This window comes from Panthera leo, chromosome E2 (genome assembly GCF_018350215.1).
Source record: "Panthera leo isolate Ple1 chromosome E2, P.leo_Ple1_pat1.1, whole genome shotgun sequence".
NCBI lineage: Eukaryota > Metazoa > Chordata > Mammalia > Carnivora > Felidae > Panthera > Panthera leo.
Genome location: NC_056693.1, coordinates 12,935,653 through 12,957,004, shown reverse-complemented (window position 1 = coordinate 12,957,004; position 21,352 = coordinate 12,935,653). Strand labels below are relative to the sequence as shown.

The 21,352-nt window shown below is 53.8% G+C and overlaps 2 protein-coding genes across 2 annotated transcripts; both read right to left on the bottom strand.

Annotated features, from left to right (window-relative positions):
- Window positions 1-163: 163 nt before the first annotated feature.
- On the bottom strand, window positions 164-3,774 carry CD79A (CD79a molecule). Its single transcript, XM_042918657.1, has 5 exons — window positions 3,621-3,774; window positions 1,756-2,079; window positions 1,388-1,506; window positions 748-816; window positions 164-618 (listed from the first exon to the last, which is right to left on the bottom strand). The coding sequence occupies exons 1-5, from the start codon at window positions 3,697-3,699 to the stop codon at window positions 499-501; spliced, it is 711 nt and encodes a 236-aa protein (XP_042774591.1). The 5' UTR covers window positions 3,700-3,774; the 3' UTR covers window positions 164-498.
- Window positions 3,775-7,937: 4,163 nt separating this feature from the next.
- RPS19 (ribosomal protein S19) lies at window positions 7,938-16,027 on the bottom strand. The gene is made up of 6 exons (XM_042919709.1): window positions 15,929-16,027; window positions 15,387-15,457; window positions 14,996-15,096; window positions 9,521-9,704; window positions 8,936-8,990; window positions 7,938-8,000 (listed from the first exon to the last, which is right to left on the bottom strand). The coding sequence occupies exons 2-6, from the start codon at window positions 15,455-15,457 to the stop codon at window positions 7,974-7,976; spliced, it is 438 nt and encodes a 145-aa protein (XP_042775643.1). The 5' UTR covers window positions 15,929-16,027; the 3' UTR covers window positions 7,938-7,973.
- Window positions 16,028-21,352: the final 5,325 nt, after the last annotated feature.

Here is a 21,352-nt window from a genome sequence, read left to right as displayed (position 1 = left end):
CTGGCAGCCAAGGCTGGCTACCTGGTCCCAGGTGTGGACAATGGGTAGGGGCTGGGGGCCCAGGATCCTGGGTCTGAGGAAGGAGGAGGCCAGAGGCCTGGACTCCTGGGTCCCACCAGGGGAGGGGGGCATCCCCATGAGATCCATGACTCCTGCCAAGGTCTGCAGTTGGGAAGGATTTATTATCACTAAGTGGCCATGACAGAGCAGGGAGGGGGAGGTGACACTAACGAGGCTCTACAATCAGCTCCCCTGGAGGCAGCGATTAAGGGCTCATTACCCGCTGGGTGTAGGGGGAGGCTGGGGCGGGCAGCGGGAGAACTGAATTGGGGTGTGGGGAGGGGATGAGGACAGTCGAGAGAGAAGAAGAGTGGATACCCCCAAGGGGGAAGTTGAGTCAGGACACTCCCAGGGAAGATTTTGTGAAAAGAGAACAGGAAGGGGTGGGGTAGGGGGCACAGGGGCTGGCAGCACAGCCGGTTGGGGCAGCCTTCAGGGTCAAGGCTTCTCCAGCTGGACGTCCCCGTCTCCGATGTGGAGGCTGCCCACATCCTGGTAGGTGCCCTGGAGGCCCCGGGAGATGTCCTCGTACATGGAGCAGTCATCAAGGTTCAGGCCCTGGGGTGGACACATGGTGGCGGGCCTCAGCGCCCTGATGGCCGAGCCCCTGCCCCCGGATGACCCTAGGGAGGACCCCACGAGAACCCCCAGGCGCCTGCCCCTAACTTGTCCCCACCCACCACTCACCTCATAAAGGTTTTCGTCTTCATAGTCATCCTGGACGTCCACCCCGAACTTCAAATTCTGCCATCGTTTCTGGGGGTGGGGGTGGATAATTGGGAGCCTCAGTGAGGGGGGTTGTGGGAGAATGTTTTCAGACCCTCCTGGGTGCCAGGAGGGGGTAAGGGGCACGCCAAAACCACATAGCGGGGGAGTGGCAGGTGTCCCGGCTGTCTCCACTGTCCTTCCACAAATAACAGCAATCACAGTAAATGGCAGTGGCCGCCGTGGCCTCAAGAGGGGCTGGTGCAGGTCAGAGGCCCCTGGGGGAACACGCAGCCCCCATCTTCCCTGGAGGGAGGGCCACTGCACTCCCGGTTGGGGGTGGGGGTAGAGTGAGACACCATGACTGGGGGGGGGGCGGGGAGAGGGAGGTACATCTGGGGAGGTGGTGGGGGGAGGGGGGTTGAGAATGTCCTGGGGTAGGGAGGTTGAGGACAGCCCTGAGGGGAGACTGAGGCAAGATACCCCTCTTGGCCCCCGCACTCTTTAAACTCCCGTCATGGTACTAATTCATTTACCCCCTCAGCACTGTGAGGGTGCTGTCAGTCTCCCATTTTAGCAGGTGACCTCAGACTCAGAGGGCCCTGATCCCCAGGGGGCTCACCCTGAACAGCAGCAGTGTCCCAGGTACCACAGCACAGAACAGCAGGATGATGCCCTCGGCCGTGATGATATTGTTCTTGGTGCCCTCTCCCATGTCCAGGAAAGGTCTGGAGAGTGGCTCTGTGAGGAGGGGTGTTGCTCAGAGCGCTGCTGCCCCCTGCCCCCACACCCCTGGCCTCCCAGCCCCCCCCCCCTCCCCGCAACGCCAGACCACTGAAGCCCCCACTCCACAGATGAGGAGATCTGGCAGTGCGGACCAGGATATGCCCATGGTGGGGGCACTGGCTCCGTCCGCCACCTCCCAGGCAGGGTGGCAGCGGTGGGGGGGGGAGGGGAGACCCCCGGAGCCCAGCCAGGGCTGCCACTCACCGCGCACGCGGAGGTAGGTGCCGCAGGACTTCAGGATGTTGGGGGATTTGCTGTTGGGGACTTTCTCCTCCACCTGGCACCTATACATGCCCATGTGGCTCTTGTTCACGGTGCTGATGGTCAGCTCGCCGTTGGGGCCTTCACCGCGGCTCCATAATATATCGGGCCACGTGGCATTGCCTTGGAGGACACGCCACCACGTGATGTTGAGGGTGCTGTCCGACCCGCTGCCATTGTGCAGACACTGGAGGTGGACGGTGTCCCCCAGGCTGACGGTCACTGATGGTGGGCCCCCATCCACCCACAGGGCCTGGCATCCGGGGCCTGTGGAGAGGCGGAGGAGTCAGGGACTGTGGATGGGGACACAGGCCCCAGCCCCGGCCCCTGCGGGCAGCTGCCTGTGTGTGTGTGTGTGTGTGTGTGTCGGTGTCGTGGGGCTTGAGGACACTCCAGCAGGGCGGGGGTGGGGTGGGGTGGGGTGGGGTGGGAAGAGGGCACATGGTGTTGTCATTGGAGTAAGGCTGCGGGTTAGAGTGAATACGCTTGCTGGGGGACTGAGGCTGTACCTAGGGCAGCGGAGGGAGGGCACACCTGTGGAGGATGAGGACACCCTGGGGGAGGAGGGGAGGACACACCCCTGCGGGTCCCCCTCACTTCTCCAGCACTCCCTCTTGCCCCCCTCCCCATGCTCTGTGCTTTGGCCCCACTGAATTCACTGGCATTTGGATATTTGGTTCCCTAATGGCAGAGGTGCCCCTGCCCAGGCAGCTCCCTCCAGAATCAGTTTGGGCGTCACCTCCTCCTGAAGGCCCTCCTGGTCCTCCTTCCACCCCCGCCCCCAGCCCTGCCCCGCCCCTGCCACTTTATCTTGTGTAATCTTCACAAAACCCTCAGAGGTAGGTTCTCTCATCCCAGTTTACAGGTGGGACAGCTGAGGCCCGGGGAGGGCAAATCTGTTGCCTGGCATCATCAGGGCAGGGGGAGTGGCTGGGGTTTTTAAAGCCTGAGCCTCCCGGGCCTCTTCCTGCCAGTCTTTGGGCCTGCCTTGCCCTGCACCCTCACGCCCACCCGTTATTCTCTGTAACTTTCATGTGTCAACCTGAGAGGTTCAGGAGCGAGTTCAGTTGATGGCTGGGCTGGGGATTAGGGTAGGGACTCAGCACGGTGGTTGTCAAAAGGAAGCCAGCCCACAGCCCTCTTCTGAAGGGAGGAGGTGGGAGGTGAGGAAGAGAGGAGGGGGAAGAGGGGGGGAAAGAGGCAGCCACCTCAGGGTCATGGGCTACATTCCCCAGCCCGGCTCCCAGTGTAACCTGGGTGGTCACAGCCCCACTAGCTGGCATTGCCGGGATGGGGTTGGGGGGGGCAGTACAGCTGGGAGGACAGTGTCAACGAGGAACCCCTCCCCCAGCATTGAAAAGGGGCTCCAGCCCATCGGGGTGACCGAGACTCAAGGCAGAGAAGGAGAAAGCTGTTTCTCCCCCCTGAAGCTGAGCCCTACCCCCAAGTGCTCTTCCTGCCCCCAGCTCTGGAGCTCAGTCAAGGGCGACCTTAGTTCCTTATTTTGACCTGTGAGGGGAGATGAGGGGGTGGGGAAGTCATCTCGCGCCCCTGTCTCCTTCCATGTGGCCGTGGACGGCCCTTCAACTTCACCGAGCCCCCTCCGGCCTCCCCTCGGACCTGCGGCCTGCTTGGGACAGTCAAGCAGACAGATGCAGTTTCTTTAGGGGCCTTCCCAGCACTGCCCCCCCCCCCCCCACCTGCCGGTTCCTCTCCCCCCACTCCTAGTGCCCTTCTCTCTGCCCAAGCCCTCTCTCCAGCCTCCAGTCCTCCCCCGGCCCCCCAGCACCAGCCTGTTAGCCACGTACCCAGACCAACAGCGGAGATTAGGAAGAGGAGAAAGATAGTAGCACACGGCACTTGGGGGACTCCGGGACCCCCAGGCATCTCTCCCAGCGGGTTGGTTAGTCTGGGCTGCAGCAGTCCTGGGGTACCAGATTCCACCTCACTGGCCCCAAGCCCCGCCCCACTTCCTGCCCAGCCCCACCGGAGATGGGCTCCAATGGCCCCACTGCTGGGCCCTTCGGCTGTGGGCCCAGGGGCAGCCCCTGCCAGTGTGCTTCAGGCCCTGAGTGGAGAGAAACCGCTCCCTGCACCTGTGGCCGCAATTCCCCCGAGGGGAGGCTGCTGGGTTGGGGAAAGAAACCAGTTCACAGCCTGGCTCGGCCACTGGCCAGCCCTGGGAAGGAAGCCTGAGGGAGTCAGAGTTTGAGGTGCCTGCTGCGTGCAGGCGGTCTGTCCTGTCTGGGTGGTGGTTCTGAGCCCGGTCTCCGTTCAGTCACTGACCTTAGGCAAAGCTGAGCCTCTCTCTGAGCCTCCACGTCTTCACCTCTTGAGGTTGGAATCCAGGATTTAAAGGGGTTGTGCATGCACAGCTCTGAACATAGGGCCTGGCCCATAGCAGGTGCTCAGTAGATGTTGGTTGCTCTTTTTTTTTTAAATTTTTTTTTTCAACGTTTTTTATTTATTTTTGGGACAGAGAGAGACAGAGCATGAACGGGGGAGGGGCAGAGAGAGAGGGAGACACAGAATCGGAAACAGGCTCCAGGCTCCGAGCCATCAGCCCAGAGCCCGACGCGGGGCTCGAACTCACGGACCGCGAGATCGTGACCTGGCTGAAGTCGGACGCTTAACCGACTGCGCCACCCAGGCGCCCCTGTTGGTTGCTCTTAATGTTCATGAAAATAAATGGGGGCAGGCTGATCGGCTCTATGACTAGGTGGTGGCTTTCTAAGCCTTGGCATTAAAAGCAAAAAAAAAAAAAAATTTTAATGGTTATTTATTTTTGAGAGAGAGAGAGAGTCAGAGCTCGAGCAGGGAAGAGGCAGAGAGAGAGGGAGGCACAGAATATGAAGCAGGCTCCAGGCTCTGAGCTGTCAGCACAGAGCCCGATGTGGGGCCCCAACCCCCAAACTACAAGATAATGACCTGAGCTGAAGTCGGATGTTTAACCGACTGAGCCAGCCAGGTGCCCCGTGGGCCTTGGCGTTTAAAAAAAATTTTTTTTTAAATAATCTCTACATCCAACTTGATGGGGCTCGAACTCACAACCCTGAGATCAAGAGTTGCATGCTCTATTGACAGAGCCAGCCGAGAGCCCCAGCCTTGGCGTTTTTAATCTCAGCAATGAGAACAAGAATATCTCCCTGCTGTTGTGAGATGAGCTGATGTCCCCAGCACCCTAGGAGTTAGAGCCATGATGGGCTCTCGACATGAGTCAGCCTCCCCACAAGTAGGTAAGGTAGGTCACCCCCCCCCCCCATTTTACAGAGGAGAAAACTGAGGCCCAGAGAGGAGATGCCATCACTTACCCAGTGTAGTACAATTTGGGAGTAGTGGAGCAGAGATTCAAAGTCACTTACGTGGGCCCACATACCTTTGAGCATCATTTTAGGTCACGTGGAAGGAAAATGAGGTCTGAGGAGTGGGGGTGGGGAATTACATGAGGTTGTTGAGATGTTTGTGAGCCGTTAGGGGACAGTCACACATGCACCTAAGAAGACACATAGGGAAAAACATTTATTGCAGAGAGATTTTTGGTAGCAGAAGCTGGGAAACAGAAAGCCCATTTACAGGAGAATGGGACGCATACATTGTGGTGTAGGCAGCCGGTAGAGTAATACTCAGCAGGAGAAAAGGCAGAGCTCTGCTTGTCAACAGGGCTGCGTCTCAGAAATGACATGAAAATGACGTGTAGCATGAAACAGTTGACTTGTTTTCAAAAGGCGAAGCAACACTGGGTGCTGTTAGGGACACATGCATCTGTAGTCAATTAGGGAACCCATGCAGGTGAGCGACACCCAGTTCCTGAGAGGGGGTTCCCTTTGGGGCAAGCGAGGAGGGCTGTGACCTCAGAGGGCTGGTACAGAGGCTTTGTCTGTGCCAGTTTTAGGTCTTGTGTTACTTCTTAAGCTGGGTAGGGGGTACATGGGTCTTTCTTACACTAATAGGTATACTGTTTTGATTGCTTGAAGCATTTCATGACTTATAAATGAAAATGCAATTGTCACCCACACAGAGCATGGGCCTCCGGAGTTCATGTTTGAATGTCAGTTCTGTTTCAATCTCAGCTCTGCCAACTGACTGGTGGTCTGAACCTCAGTTTCTTCTCCTGTAATCACCCCGCTTGTCCCCCTTGTGAGGCTACAAGAATACTACAGTGAGCTTATCACAGTTCCTAGGACACAGTTCCGCTTCTCTGGCCTGGGGCCCTCCCCCTTCCCTCCAGGGACCCAGGTGTTCTGCTGTGACCCTTGTTGTGTAGCAGGTCACCAGCCCCTCTCTGCTTTAGCTCCTCCTTATGATCCTCGCCCCCCCCCCCCCCCGCCCTCCCCCGCCTCAAGAAACCTGGGCAGACGCTGCAGCCCTATAATTCACCTCCTGCATCTGCTGAGGCTGTTTCCAGGCCCTCGACTGCCCCCCAGCGGCTGGAGAGGCGCAGCTGCTGGATTGCAGGCCTTTGAGGCCGAACTGGACTGTTTGGGCACGTCCACACCCCGCTTACCTCGTTGCCCCATTTCCTGTACTTCTGAGGCGGGCAATGCACCGTAGTGGCTGGAGCCCAGCTGCCCGGGTCCAAATTCCGGCTTTGCCACCCCCCTATAGTACATAGGCAAATTACCCACCCTGTGACTTACTCTCACTACATCTAAAATGTGGGGGCTTTTGGGCACCTTCAGCAGGTTGCCTTGTGTTAGGTGATACAAAGTGCCTTTGCATGTGGTAGGCTGTTTATTCAGTACAAGTCTTCCAGCACTTTTTTTAACGTTTGTTTATTATTGAAAGAGAGAGACAGAGCGTGAGCAGAGGAGGGACAGAGAGAGAGGGAGACACGGAATCTGAAGCAGGCTCCAGGCCCTGAGCTGTCAGCACAGAGCCCGACGCGGGGCTCGAACTCACAGACCGTGAGACAGGACCTGAGCTGAAGTCGGACGCTTAACCGAGCCCCCCAGGCACCCTCAGCACTGACTTCTAAGCTGGGAGAGAGGCCAGCTTCATTTCCAACCAGGTGAGGGACTCTGCTGTTCTCTGGTAACTGGTTGTCTGCTTGGTGTGATGTCCTGAGCCATGGCACAATCTACCTATATGGTACTTCCCCAGATCCCTCAAGAATAAGAAACTAAGTTGGGGCACCGGGATGGCTCAGTCTGTTGGGTGTCCAACTTCGACTCAGGTCATGAACTTGTGGCCTGTGAGATGGAGCCCGCATTGGTCTCTGTGTTGACAGTTTGGAGCCTGCTTCCAAAGGTCTCCCTCTCTCTGCCCCTTCCCCATTCGCACGGTCTCTTCCAAAGCCAGCTCAGGCTCAGCATCTTAGCACTCCCCAGGTAGGAGGTGGGTTTGGTCCCACAGGGGCCACTTTTCCAGGCTGTTTTCTGGGGCCTGGCACATACCCACTTGGTGCCCTTCGTATCCCCTGCCCCTACCAGGGGCCCAATCATACGCAGGCTCCTGCCCCATTCATGCCTGAGAGCCAATCACCTCACAGGACTGAAGAGGCAGTGCCCCTCTACCTCTGCTCAGGTGCCTCTCGCACCTCTCCACTAGGAGGATGGTGGGTGTGGGTGGGAAAGGGCACTGGGTCCCAACTCTGGGGCAGGTACAACCAGCTCCAGAAGGGCCCAAGGCAATAGATCTCTAGAGAGCAAAGGTTCAGGCAGGGTCAGTGGTCTGTTTGCCAACAAATGATGCACACCAAGTCACCTTGGCCTGGAGGCACTCAAGGAGTCACCAGAAATGAAGGCCGGCTGCCCCAGCCCTGCTTTGTTGCAGGAAGGGACAGAATGCGGTCTCTGTAGCCCAGGCCCCAGCTGGGGCCACTGCCTGAAAGCCACTCCTTTTCAGTTTCTCATCTTACTGAGAACTGCAAAGGCAGGATGTGGGGGAGGTGCAAGGGCCTCTTGTCCTGGCCCCACCCAACCACCAGTCCAGCTAGGGCACCAGGCCCACTGGGGGTGGAACTGCTTGAACCGGGAAGGCTGGGCCTTAGGCTTTAGTGGCTGCTGGTATCAGTCACTAGGGATCCCTAGTCCCCCTCTTTCACGAGGAAAGGGAAGCTCAAGGCGCCTCCTTCATGCCCCCAAAGGGAAGAGCAACAGCAGCCAATCAAGAGACTCGGACCAGGATTACGAATGAGGCAATTTATTAACCCAGCATTTGTTCTAATGCTTCTTGTTGGCAGCTGCCACCTGTGGGAAAAGACGGGAGAGTAATTAAGATCGGCCGTGGGGTCTGTGTTCTGGAGCTTTGGAGCAGCTACCCGCCACCCGAGGGACGCCGGGCACCTGGATTTGTGGTCTGACCGGTGTTCATCCAATCTAATCCTTATAGCCTCGGGCATTTCCCCATTTTACAGAAGTGTCAACGGGGACTAAAAGAAAGGGAGTGGCGGAGCAGGATTCCAACACCTGCCCACTGCTCTGCTATCCACACTGTCTATGCCCTGCCCTGCGCAGAAGAGATCACCGGCTCCTTCCAGGCAACCCTCGGACTCCCAGGGGGCTGACACCTTCTACTCTTTTTTGACACTTGACTAAGTGATTGAGCCCTCCAAGGCTCCTAGGAGACCTGAGTCAATGATACAGAAAGAAAAAACCCAACAATGGGTTCATGCCTGGCCCTGGGGGCTCCCACTGCTGTAGCCCACTGAGCCCTCACCACTACCCTATGGAGGCTGGCAAGAGTAGACCATTCTACAGATGGGACTGGCTCCAGGCAAACAGACTCTGCCCCAAGGTGTCCAGCCAGTCAGGGATCTGGATGGAGACCCTTGTTCTCAGCTGGCTTGCCTCCCCCACTCTCTCCACAGCCATCCCGGCTGATGTCAGTGAGCATGAAGAATGAGAAAACACTGCAGCTAGAGTCCTGAGAAGGCTGATTGGGCAAAGGGGAGTTGTGTGCAGAAACCTGTCCTGCACGAGAAACAATTCCAGCTGCACGCCAGGCCTGGGGTCCCGGCACCCACATTTCTAACCAGCTCTAGCAGGAAGTTAGTCAGAAACGTTCTTTCTCCTGCCCCTGACCCCACCAGCCTGGGCTGTGCCCTCCAGGGTAGGAAATTCTGACCTGACAAATCCCAGGCAGTGACTAAGAGACCCAGTCCCGGCCCACACCCAGGCCTCACCTGTCCGGCGATTCTGTCCAGATCTCTCTGTCCCTGAGGTGTCAGTTTGCGTCCCCTGCGGGAGAAGGGTCATGCAGCCCCCCATGAGTGGAGGCTCTCAACCATGTCACTGCCAGGCCCACCCTGGATGTAAGCCAGGCTTCCCAAGAAGGCACCTGGCCATGGGACCACATGACACCAGCCAAGTCCCACTGAGGGCCCCAGTCAGCTGCATTCTAACGAGCTGGGGGCAGGAGTGGGAGCCCCCCTGGGAGCTGCCAGGGTGTCGTTTGTGCAAGCATTAGATCAAAAGCCCCGAAAAATCAATTGGGAAAAGTTAACGAGCAGGCTAATGAAAGCGGACAGTCGCTAAATTACCTTCTTGGAGCTTGGGGTAGTCAGCCAGAGAGGTCGGGGTGAGGCCCCTCACTGTTCACTTTTCTGCAGAATCCCCTGCCCGCCTGAGGGGCAGGTGCAGACAGCAGGACAGACCTGGCACCTCTCCACACGGGGGAAGGATGGCTCTAGACAACTTCATTACAGGTGATCTGACCCCAAGTGTCCTCCATCACCCCTGTCCCAGCCATTCCCCCCAACCCCGCTTACCCATCTTGGTCCTTTTCCACCATTTTCAGCCCCTCTAGGGCTTGGAGGACCCTGCGGGCCACGCTCTTGGAGCCTCTGCTAAAGTGGCTGGGCATGACCCCATTTCTCTGACGTCCTCCATAGATCTTGGTCATGGAGCCGACTCCAGCGCCGCCCCGGAGGTACAGGTGCCGTGCTGTGGAAGCTGGGTGGGGTGTGCGTGAGATGTGAGGATCCTTCTCAAGCAAAGTAGAGTCCTCTCTATAGCTGACGCAGGCTGAGGGAAGGGCCTCGCTCAAGGTCACACACATAACTGTGTGCATAGCAGCTAATTCCTCCCATTGTATAGCCCGGAAAACTGAGAATACACAGACTAAGGACTGGGCCCCCACCCCAGCTATCCCACAGCCAAGCTGCCCTACACCCCGGGCCCAGCTGAGGAGACTGGACGGCCTGCCACAGCTGAGCTGCCGTGAGCCTGGGCCCAGGGTCCTATGGGCAGAGCCTGGCAAATGCTTAAGCCGTTGACTTTCCACCTCCAGGTCCAGGCCTGAGGGGCAGGAGTACGAGCAGGGATATGTCACCTGAGCGCAGCTCCCTAAGCCCCTTGGCCCTGGAGAACTCAGGGTCAGAGCCGACACCCCATGCAGTGACGTTCCCAACCCTGAACGGGCATCACCCCTTCCGCAACCACAGGATTCTTATCCGGCTTGGACAAGTCCCCCATCCCTCACTGTTCTGTTCAACAGGGCCATTTGCCCACCAGGCCCTGTGCCATCTGCTTTTCATGCTCCCCCATGAGGCAGTAAGATGGTTTTACGACCTGGCCTGATGGTGTGCGGCCTCGGTAAGTCACCCACCCTCACCTGAGAGCTGCACGGGTGTCCAGTGCTATTCTCCTTCACAGAAAAGCAAACAGGCTCCAGAAGGCACTCACTGGCCTCATGTCACATAGCACGGAGGGACAGACTGTTCTGGCTTTCTATCTCAGGGGGCCACTGAAATTTGAGGGAACTAGGGCTTGAGATGCAAGGACTCCAGGTCATTCCAGGGCTGCCAGCGATCAGTACATAAGGTTTTGCCCAAGTGACTACTTTTAGTCCCTACAGATCAGAGGGGAAAAATCAGGATTCCTTCCTCCAGTAACTACTTACTCCTAACAACCAGGTGCCAGGCCACATCCATGACCTTGTGGGGTTCTGAGCTGGGGGTGGGTGGAACTTACCACCTAAAGTGGGCTACTCCTCCCAAAGAAGTTCTTCCACACCACTTGTCCCCACCCAGACCCCTCCTGCCCTGTAAGATGGTCTTCAGATACAGTCATGGGCTTCTGGGGGCCTCGGCATGGCTGAAACCCTCACCACCTTTATCAGGACCACTGTACAACCTCTCCCTGGTTTCACTGCTTCCAGCTTTTGCTCACTTTAAAACTATTCTCCTTGGGGGGCGCCTGGGTGGCTCAGTCAGTTGAGCATCTGACTTCGGCTCAGGTCATGATCTCACAGCCTGTGAGTTCGAGCCCCGCATCGGGCTCTGTGCTGACAGCTCAGAGCCTGGAGGCTGCTTCGGATTCTGTGTCTCCCTCTCTCTGCCCCTCCCCCACTCATGCTCTCGCATGCTCTCTCTCAAAAATAAACAAACATTAAAAAAAAATTTTTTTAAACAGTTCTCCTTGGTTCTTCCTACCTCCACACCACCTCCAGCATCAAAACTCCCCTTCCAGTGATATCACTGGAAAAGTCCAGACTTCCAGACCAGCTCACATGCCCAACAGCTACCACCATTCCTCCCGTGCCTGTGCCAAGCCATGCTTTGGCCTGGGTGGAGATGTGCTCTCCCACCTGGGCTCTACCCAGGGCTGAGGAAAGCAGAATGGCCTCAGGAAGGGGTCAGTGGAATACTCCCAAGCACACAGATGCCCAGGAGAAGCCTGGCCAGGCTGGGACCAACGCTCAGCCTAGCCCCAATCCGGGCTCTGTATAAAAAGAGATGGCCAACCCCTGAGCCGTCTGGCAACACAGGGTGTGAATCCCGACACTGCTCCTCTCAGCCGAGTCCACCCCCTGTTTGGGCGGTCTGGGCCTGGGCCACGGGACTCAAGGGGAAGCCTACTCAAATCCTGAGGACTGAGTGGCAGACAATAAGCTCCAGTAAAGTCCAACTATTAGTTTCTTCAAGGAGGAGGTGGAGGGCCTGCTGTAAATTTTTCCTTAAGCTGCAAAAAACTAGCTGGTGTGGTGTCAGATAGAGGGTACCCCCCACCCCAGTTCTTGGTAATTATTTTCCTGACCTATTAAAAGGGAAAGAATATTAATGCTACAAGTCGGAAAGCATTACAGTCAAAATAACAGAATTCTACAAAATAATTGGCCTTTTCTCACCCCCACCCTGCTGAGACCCAGGCCCCGATCCTTCTGAAGTGGAGCTGTAACATCACAAATCAGGCCATCCTAGGTGCTGCTTAGGAGGTGACAGCAAGCCAGGTGTGGTCACAAATGGCTTCTCAAGTCCCTGTAAGACTTTCTGCTCCTCTTGGAAATCCTGTCCCAAGTGTCCAGGAGTCACTCCCCACCTCAGAGTATAAAGGAGGGACCAGTAGCATCCTCCCACCCAAGGGGCCACCAGGCGGAGAGGGTCACAATGCTCTTGAACACCTGGTATACCAAAGTTTCACAAATGTCTTTGCAGCGCAGCATTTTTTTTTTTTTAAGTTTATTTATATTGTGGGGGGGGGGGGGCAGGGGAGGGGGAGGGGGAGAGGGAGAGGGGGAGAGGGGGAGGGAGGGAGGGAGGGAGGGGGAGGGGGAGAGAGAGGGAGAGAGGGAGAGAGAGGGGAGAGAGAGAGAGAGGGAGAGAGAGAGAGAGAGGGAGAGAGAGAGATAAAGAGAATCCCAGGCAGGCTCTGCACTGTCAGCATGCAGGGCCTGAACTCACTGTGAAAACATGACCTGAGCTGAAGTTGGATGCTCAACTGAGCCACCCAGGTGCCCCTACAGCTCAGCATCTTAATAACTGTTCTTTGCCAAGCTTCTAAGGAAAGAATCCGGACATTGTCACCCCTTAACTTGTTCCTGAAATGTCTCCAAGGCCTTGACCTTTCCAATAACAGCATATGTGACTGCCCAGCCCTATGCACTGATCAGAGAAGACCAGGTCCCATCCACAATGATTTCATTTGGGACATTCAGATGTCCCAATTTAGGAGTCACTCACTGCTGGACAAGACACAATGGATTCCCACCTCCCTCCCAAGCAAGACCTTCTGACAATGAAGAAACCAGGGGGCTTGTCCAAGGCCACACGGCAACACCCCCTCCCCTCACAAACCCTACAGTGGTCTTTCCTTGACATCACAATGCAGGGAAGGAGAAAATGCAAACACAGCACAGACTCGGGTCTGCCAAGCTTGGAGTCAGCGTGTCATGCTCTCCTAAGGTCACTTCACCTGTCTGTACCTGTTTCCTCTTTGGTAACTGAGTATCTCCAGTGACTTGCCCAGAGTATGAGCTAACCCCAACTAGGTGGGAGCACTCTAGGCTGGTAAACTTCTCCAGTAAAGGGTCAGAATAAATATTTTTGGCTTTGGACGCCACCAGTCCGTCACAATTGCAACTCTGCCTCAGGTGTACATGTAAACAAATGGGCGTGGCAGTGTCCCAACAAAAATGTGCACAACAGACCTTGGTCTAGAGTCACTATGCTATGCCACTAAGGCAGCTGGGGAAATGAGGTCAAAAAGGGAGTTTTGGAAACCTTGAGTAAGGGAGATCAGGATGGCAGGTAGAGGATGCACACTCCGTGTGAGTTGTCAGAGAAGGGGCCAGGAAACAGTCTAAGGCTCATCTAGGTGTACTGCCCAGGGTGGTCTCGATCTCATTTCACATTAATCTCTCCCCATCTACAAAAATACAACAAGCATAAAACAGAAAACCACCAGTACTATGTGGGAAGTTTTCAACAGGGCAGATTAAACAAAATATGTAGATTTACCTGACCACATAGGAAAAGCCAGTAGACTTTCTCCTCATCTTAGATCCAAAACTGCCTTGACCAACTGATTCTTGGGGCGTTGCCAAAGAACATTCAGGACCAGGCAGCCTTGCTTCCCAAGATGGGTGGATGGGGTGGTGGTCTCATCCAGGCCCCATCACTAATGTGTGCCTGGGGAAATCAAGCCAGCTTCCCTTCCCCAACCCTTTTTTCTTCCTAACAGCAGAGTGGGGATCCCCGCTATATGCTACCCACCCTACCCACCTGAGAGTTGACCTTTTAATCCTCAGGGGTCTGAGGCTGTGGCCAAGTCATGTTGGCCTCTGCCCGTCCAGGGCCTGAAACAGAGTGGACCTCATGGACATCTGATGCACAAGAGCAACACCAATCTACAAAATACATCATATTCCAAAGTGCCAAAGGGACTTGGTACCAAGGCCAACTCTTCTCAAAGTCACCCTGAAGCTTTCTTTATTTCTAAACTGTGCTTCCCACCTACTTCCTGTCTGGAGACAGTCTTTGGCCAGGATGGAGCCCCTAGGTCAGAGATTGAAGGTTAAAAGATTGCAGAAGCTGAGGGTCCTTAATGAAGGCCCGTGCAGAGGTTGCTGCCTTGAACAACCTAGCACTGACCACCCCTCCATCCCTAAGTTAGGCCTTCATGGAGTGACAGCTGGGAGAAACTTGAAATGTCAAGGACAGGTGAAAATTAGCACTGTGCCATTGGGCACTACACTGAAGTCACTCCTTCGAACTTATCACTGGTAGACTAATAAGAGAGGGGACTGGCAAATGGTTACAGGGTGATCATAAGGCTTTGTTTTGGGTACTTGGGACTTACCAAGATTTAGAGCAAGGAGTGACCCGGCCAGATCCCAACCACTTAAAAGAAATGGTCTCTCTAGAGAGACAAGGAGAAAACCAGCCTATGGATCTGAACGATAAAAATGGGACACCTGACTTTTCTTGAAGGACTACTCTGCCACAGGGGTATTGTACAGAGGTTTTAACTGTCATAAGCTCATTTGATTCCCACTACAATCCTGTGTTGTTAACAATCGTTAACCTCATTTCAGAGAGGACACAAAGAGGAACAGGCAGATGGAGGCCACACAGTTAAGTGGCAGAGAGAAATCTGAACTGGGGAGAGTCTTGACTCCACGAACATGGAAGCGTCAGTAAACGCTTTCCTCTAAAACAAACTACCTCTAAGTAAACGATGAACATTCACTTGACCCTGGGTTTCCCTAGAGTTTCAGAGGAAGCCACAGGTCCTCACATCAATCGCTTACAAACGAAAACAGACTCAGAAATGAAGTTACTGAGCGTCACACAAGCACGCAGCGATAGCCTAGTGCTTCTCACACTGTAGATCAACTATAATTTAAAGAGTTTCTCTCCTCTTGCAATCTTGGGAGAGCTCACAGAGGGAACAGGGAGGTATGGTTTGTGCCAGGGGTCACCCAGCACCCCCCCCCCCATTACCCAGAGGCCCCAGTTCCTCACCAGCTCGTGTGTAGAACCAGTTCTCATCGTAGGGAGCAAGCTCTTTATGCTTGGCCAGCTTGACAGTGTCCACCCATTCAGGGACTTTCAGCTTCCCAGACCTGGGACCAACGGTGAGAAAGTGACGATCCAGGAGTCTCCCCAAACTCCAGCCCCCAAATCCCCTCTGCTCAACCCAAAATGCATAGGTTACCAGGAGCTCCACGTGTCCCAGAATATAAAAAAACCAGAAACGCGGCCACAACCCAAACCCAGGCCTCAGGCAGAAAAGCAGACTCCACACGGAGACCTCACACAAGCCTCCCGGTACCCGAGAAGAGAAACAACGTCCGCGGAGGAGTCAGGCAAAGACCACAGCCCCCATCCACCGAGCCCGAAGCCCCACACTCACTTTTTGAGGAAGGCTGCCAGAGCTCTGACGAACTCCTGCTGGTTCACGTCTTTTACAGTAACTCCAGGCATCTACGAGAAAAAGAGCAAGCATGTGAACTTGGCACTGGTGGAGACGGCTGACAGGGGCCAGGGCCTTGCCCCCACGCGACCGCAGCCGCCGCACTCCCGTTCCTTCCCGAGGCCCTACTTCAGATACGGGCCCTAAAGGCCCCGGCGCCTGTGGGTGCTAGACTTCACCGCCGCTCACGGTCTCTGCGCGTCGCACGAGCACGGCCTGGCGCCGTGATGGAGACGCCAGATGACCCCAGCCCCTGATTCTGGGGACCCCCTCCTTGCATCCCCGCCGCCCGCCTGGCCCAGTCTCGGTCCCCGGACCTCGCAGACCGGGCATGTCCGGGCCTGCCGCTCGCACGTGGCTGCGGCTCCAGGGGGCGGGGCGGCCCCACACAGTCTCCCCGGGGGCCCCAGGCACGCACTCCCGCCTGGGGAGTCGGGCCCCTGACGCCCCGCGCCCAGCCCGAGCAGGAGCGCCCGTCTTACCGTGCGGCCTCCGCGCTGCCAGCCAGGGGAAAGGGAGCAACGGGGTTTCCCGGGCGCACAAGTCGGGCGTCGGGTATCGCGAGAAGTGCGAGCTCTCGCGAGAGCGAGGCCAGAAGAGCCGCCCCGCCTCTCTGAGGGCGAATGCGGCTTCGAGCTGGGAGGGCGTGTGGTGTGGGGGCGGGCAGGCAAAGGAGAAAGCCTAGGGGACGGGGGTGGAAGCCTGGGTCCTGCCCGCCCTTTCCTCTCCCGGAGTGTAATCGAGCGCCCGTCCTGAGCTGTGGGGTGGGACGGCTTCGTTTGCGTCGATCGCGGCGGAGGAGACTGTGGCGGCGGAAGTTGGGCTTTGGATGGGCAGGAAAGAGGGACCCGGCCACGGCCCGTGCCCCCGCGGGACGACCCCCTTTGGGGGTGGAAGTGGCTTTTCGGGCCGGAAGTAGGGGGTAGTAAGGGCGGAACTGTGATGGGGAACCCTGCGGTAGTGCAAAGAGGAAATGTGTTCGATCACCAGTCCTCGCGAGAGCAGAAGGAGAAGCACCACCCTTCTTAGGGCGGAAACTGCTTCATCACGGCCCAGGCGACCGCAGTGGGATGGAGGAACTACAGGCGGGGAGGAGATTAGGGCAGGGACAAAGAGGTGGAGGCGGGACGTTCGGAGAAGTTAGTGCAGCTCTGCCTCCTAGTGCTTGAGTCTGTTCGCTCAGCACTTTAGGTTTCTTTTGCTCACTTGCCTCACTGACCCGTGTGGCTTTAGGCAGTCCACTTGCCCTTTCAAGGCTTCAGACTCTCAGTTAAAAAGAAAATACAGGGGCGCCTGGGTGGCTCAGCCGGTTAAGCGTCTGACTTCAGTTCAGGTCATATCTCACAGTCCGTGAGTTCGAGCCCCACGTGGGTGCTCTGTGCTGACCCCTCGGAGCCTGGACCCTGCTTCAGATTCTGTGTCTCGGTCACTCTCTGTCCCTCCCCTGCTCATGCTCTCTCTGTCTCAAAAATAAAAACATTTTTAAAAAATATTTAAAAAAAGAAAAAGCAAACACAATTTAGATGGAAACACCAAAATCCTGGCGTTTTGCGCCTTTTAAGTGACTGTTCTTGTACATGGTGTTATCACGTTAATTCCATCAACAAATATTTTTTGTGTGCCTACTCTGGGCCAGGCACAGGTAAACGTTATGTAGTGTTACATGCGTGGTTTGGTTCAATCCTTGAAAGGTCCAACGACCAAGAACAGGAGGGACACACTTGTCTGATAAAATGGTTAACTTGCTGCAAAAGGAAACATTTAAATGCGTGTTGCTATTTTCTTATGTTGAAAAGAGTTTAAAAATCAGAGCGAATAATATTATTTTTTTCACAGTGATATACTGTGTACACAAAATGCCTTAGTTATTAGTAAGCCAATGTGTTACACCGATACCTGTTAAAAAAAATAAAAGTTAAAACCAAATATCTTAGTTGATTCAGACTGCTATAACAAAATACCATGGATGGTGACTCATAAACAACAGAAATTTATTTCTCATAGTTTTGGAGGCTGGGAGAAGTCCAAAATCAAGGTGCCAGGCGATCCCGTGTCTGGTGAGGGCCCACTTCCAGGTCCATAGACAATTATTTTTTGCATGCCCTTACTTGAGTGAGGGAGCTCTTTGGGGAATTTTTTATTAGGACACTAATCCCATTCATGAGGGCTCCGCCCTCATGATGTGAATCACCTTCCAAAGGCACACCTCCAAATACCATCACAAGTGGAAACTAGGTTTCAAGATAGGAAATTGGGGGGAGGGGCGACATAAGCACTAAGTCTATAACACAAACCCTGTTTCTAGCATGATAACATCTGGTGTTTACATTAGGAGCTTCACCGTTCAGGTAGCGAACGTTCAATGGTGTCGAAACCTATCTTACACTGTCTTGAAAACTTAAGAATAGTTTTAGTATCTCAAATTCCATGCCCCCCACCCCGAATCAAAACATGTATGTATGAATATGTAGTTGTATGTAGGTGTAACTATAAGTGTCCATATACTTAGGTAACTTATGTTCTCCTTTTATACACTTTTGATGTACATTTCTAATATCAGTGCTGAATCATTTAAGGTTAGTCCACTTGAGTCAATTTACTAAAGAGTTCTTTAAAAAAAGCTTTCCAGAACCACTGTAGGTAAAATTTATATTAAGCAGAGGTTTGAGGGACTCAAGGCAAAGCAGGTCCTATGTAATGGAGTCAACATCATACCTTGGCTGAGAAGCAGACACAGGGTCCTGTTTGTTTGGAAATTATAGGGTTAAGATAAATGTGCAATGTTATCTCCAGAAATCCCTCCTCTGAAGCCCCGCACCTGGGTGAAAATCATGGCTACGTCTCTGTGTCAAAGTGATCCCCCAGGCAAGAGTGAGATGTCCCCTTCTCACTATTGCTATGATTTCAAAGAGCAAACTTTCTGACGGTCTATGATTTTACAGAACATGGTTTCTCAGTACTGTGTCCTTGGTGTTAATTTTTACAGGTTCATAACCTTAACAACTCTGTAAGGTGGTTGGTAGGCAACTGGATTTTCGAGCATCAAGTAGTTTGGCCAAGCTCACGTAAATGTAAAGCCCAAACTGGATTTGAATCCATAACTGGTGACTGCTTAACCTCTTTCAATAACTCTATAGACAGAAAATTTAAAAATGATTCAAAGTTGTGGTGCATTCGGACAATAGAATGCCATTCAGTGCTAAAAAGAAAGGAACTATCAGGCCATGCAAAGGCATGGAGCAAACTTGGATTCACATTACTAAGTGAAAGAAGGCAATCTGAAAAGGCAAACTGTATGATTCCAACTATACAACATTCTGGGGAAAAAAGCAAAATTATGGAAACAGTAAAAAGATCATTGGTTGCCAGGGGTCGACAGGGATAAGGACGATGGGAATAAGGATAGGTGGAGTACAGAGAAATTTTAGGGCAGTGAAACAATTGTTTGATACTATAATGGTGGATACGGGTCATTATACATTTGTCCAACCCATAAAGTGTACAATACCAAGAACAAACCATAATGTAAACTATGCACCTTGGGTGATACTGACATGTCAATGTAGGCTCCTCAGTTTTAACAAATGTACCACTCTGGTGTGGGATGGTGATAGTGGGGGAGGCTGTGCTTGTACGGGGGCAGGGAGACCACAGGAACACTTACAGTCTGCTCAATTTTGCTGTGAACGTAAAACTGCTCTAAAAAAACTCTCTTAAAAAAAAATTGGTTTGAGGACAGGAAGTTGTTCATATTGTGGTGAGGGGAGAGGCAACATTAGAGTTTATCAACTTTGTAGGAAAAAAAAATTCGTAAGGAATCAGACAGAATGTATTTAGTTATTTATTCTGAGTTCCCAGAGAGGAACTCCCTGAGAGTTCCTGAGAATAAGTACTGCTCCCTGAGAGTACTAAGAGGGGGAGACATAGAGGCACAAAGCCAGACGCAGCTCAGGGTGATCAGGTCTGTGGGTGTAGGAATGTAGGGAATTTGGCCTGATCTGTTTATAGGAGACATTAAGTCAGATGAAAAGGAGGAATCTTGCTTTTGGGGAGAGCTCAGGATGTCATTAGGGCCCAGGCAGGGTATGGGTTATAGGACTGTGTTTCTGAGAACATATGTTGGGGGCTGCAGAGCCAGCTACACAAGGGGCTGGGAGAGCAGAATGAGGCCTGCATGGACCAGGTAATGAGGGTCTGAGTAGAAACTGGATGGGGTGGGTGATAAGATGTCGGTTCTACACTGAACAAGGACTGTGGTCACGTGTGGACCAGGTTCACGTAGGGCTGAAGTGAAGGGAGGAGCATCGATTCTCAAAAGGCAGAATGTGAAATGAACTTCTGAAGTAATACGTGGGTGACTGGTGGGATGGGGCAATCTTGTTTGGACAGAGGGATGGCGCCTCAGATTTGGAACCTCATTGGTTATTTCTGTAGAACGTCAGGGTGGTACACAAAAGGCGCTTAGAAGGGGGATGAATTATGCATTACCCTATTGGACCTGGGTGGCACCTTTCCTCGCCTTGCCCTGGGAAGTGGGAAAGTGGCAGCACATGGAACAGTGCTCACAGCCCACTGACTCTAATCTCTAAGGGCTGCTCACAGGCCAGGAACCCACTGGCTCCCTACAACCACAGCAGATGAAGACGGCTGCACCCAGAGAGGCAGTGACAGAGAGGAGCAGGAACAATTCTGAAATCTGCCCTTTTCCCCAGGGCTCGCTCCTGCAGAGTCTCCACCCTCTCCCTCAGGCACCAATGGGGAAGCCCTGACAATGTGATAGACAAAGTAGGCCTAGCCAATGGCGTGAAAAGCCCTAAGGATCTGGCTGGGAGGGGAGGTGGACTGCAGAGAAATAAGAAGGGCCAGGGAAGAGTGGCCTGCCCCTAGCTCCTTCGCCCAGTCCTCTCTTTCCCCACCTTCTCATGTCATCCCTTAACCCCACATTGTACTTTCTCATTTACTCTTCCCAGCTGTGTGACCTTGGTGTACTGGGACCTTTGGTCAGCCCTGAGTAGCAGGGTCTCAGGCATCTTTCCTGTTGCAACGCTTCCCTTCTCCGCGACTATGTGGGCTTGGTCATCTGTCACTTGAGAGAGCAGGGCCCAGCAAGGCTTAGGCAGGTCTATTAAGGAGCAATCATATATCTAAGTTATAACAAGGGGAGGGAAGGAAAGTGTAAAGCAGGCTTTCCTCCTTTGATTATCTTGTGTTGAGTCCTGAGAAGTGTCGCAGATTTGTTACCCTGTAATGTTAGGCAGTAGAAGCAGCCCATCTTTTCAAGGCTCCAGACACAAAAGAACAAACAGTGACTGAATGCCATCACCAGCAATCATCTTGGATAAAAAGAGGAGTGTAAGTGGCCTCAGGAAAAAGAATCAGTGATCAGGCCTGTCCCTTGCGCTTTCTGTCTGCTGCTTCTACGAGTGGAAATGGGGATGGGGATCTCCAGGTGTTCATATCTTTGGAATAGCTCAAGAGGTCTTCATGTGTGGAATGGTTCGAGGAGAAGGACTTGACAGCAGCGGACAAAGAAACATGCAGGTACGACCTGCTTATTATCTAAGGATACCTTGAGTAGAAAAATCAAAGACTTTCTGAAAAACCCTTGGGCTCATGCCTGTCTGCTGGAGTCCTGAATCTTTCACTCTGTTTTATAAAAATTACCTAATTGATTTAGGGCTTGGCAAGGAGAAGGAAACTTTTTCCTTTATTTGCCTAGAAATTTTCCCTAAAATAGTTGGGCAAGTTACTTTCTCTCTTTAAACTTGTTCTTGGGGCACCTGGGTAGCTCAGTTGGTTAAGCGTCCAACTCTTGATTTCGGCTCAGGTCATGATCTCATAGTTTGTGAGTTCAAGCCCTGCATCAGACTGTGTGCTGACATCACTGAGCCTGCTTGGGATTCTCT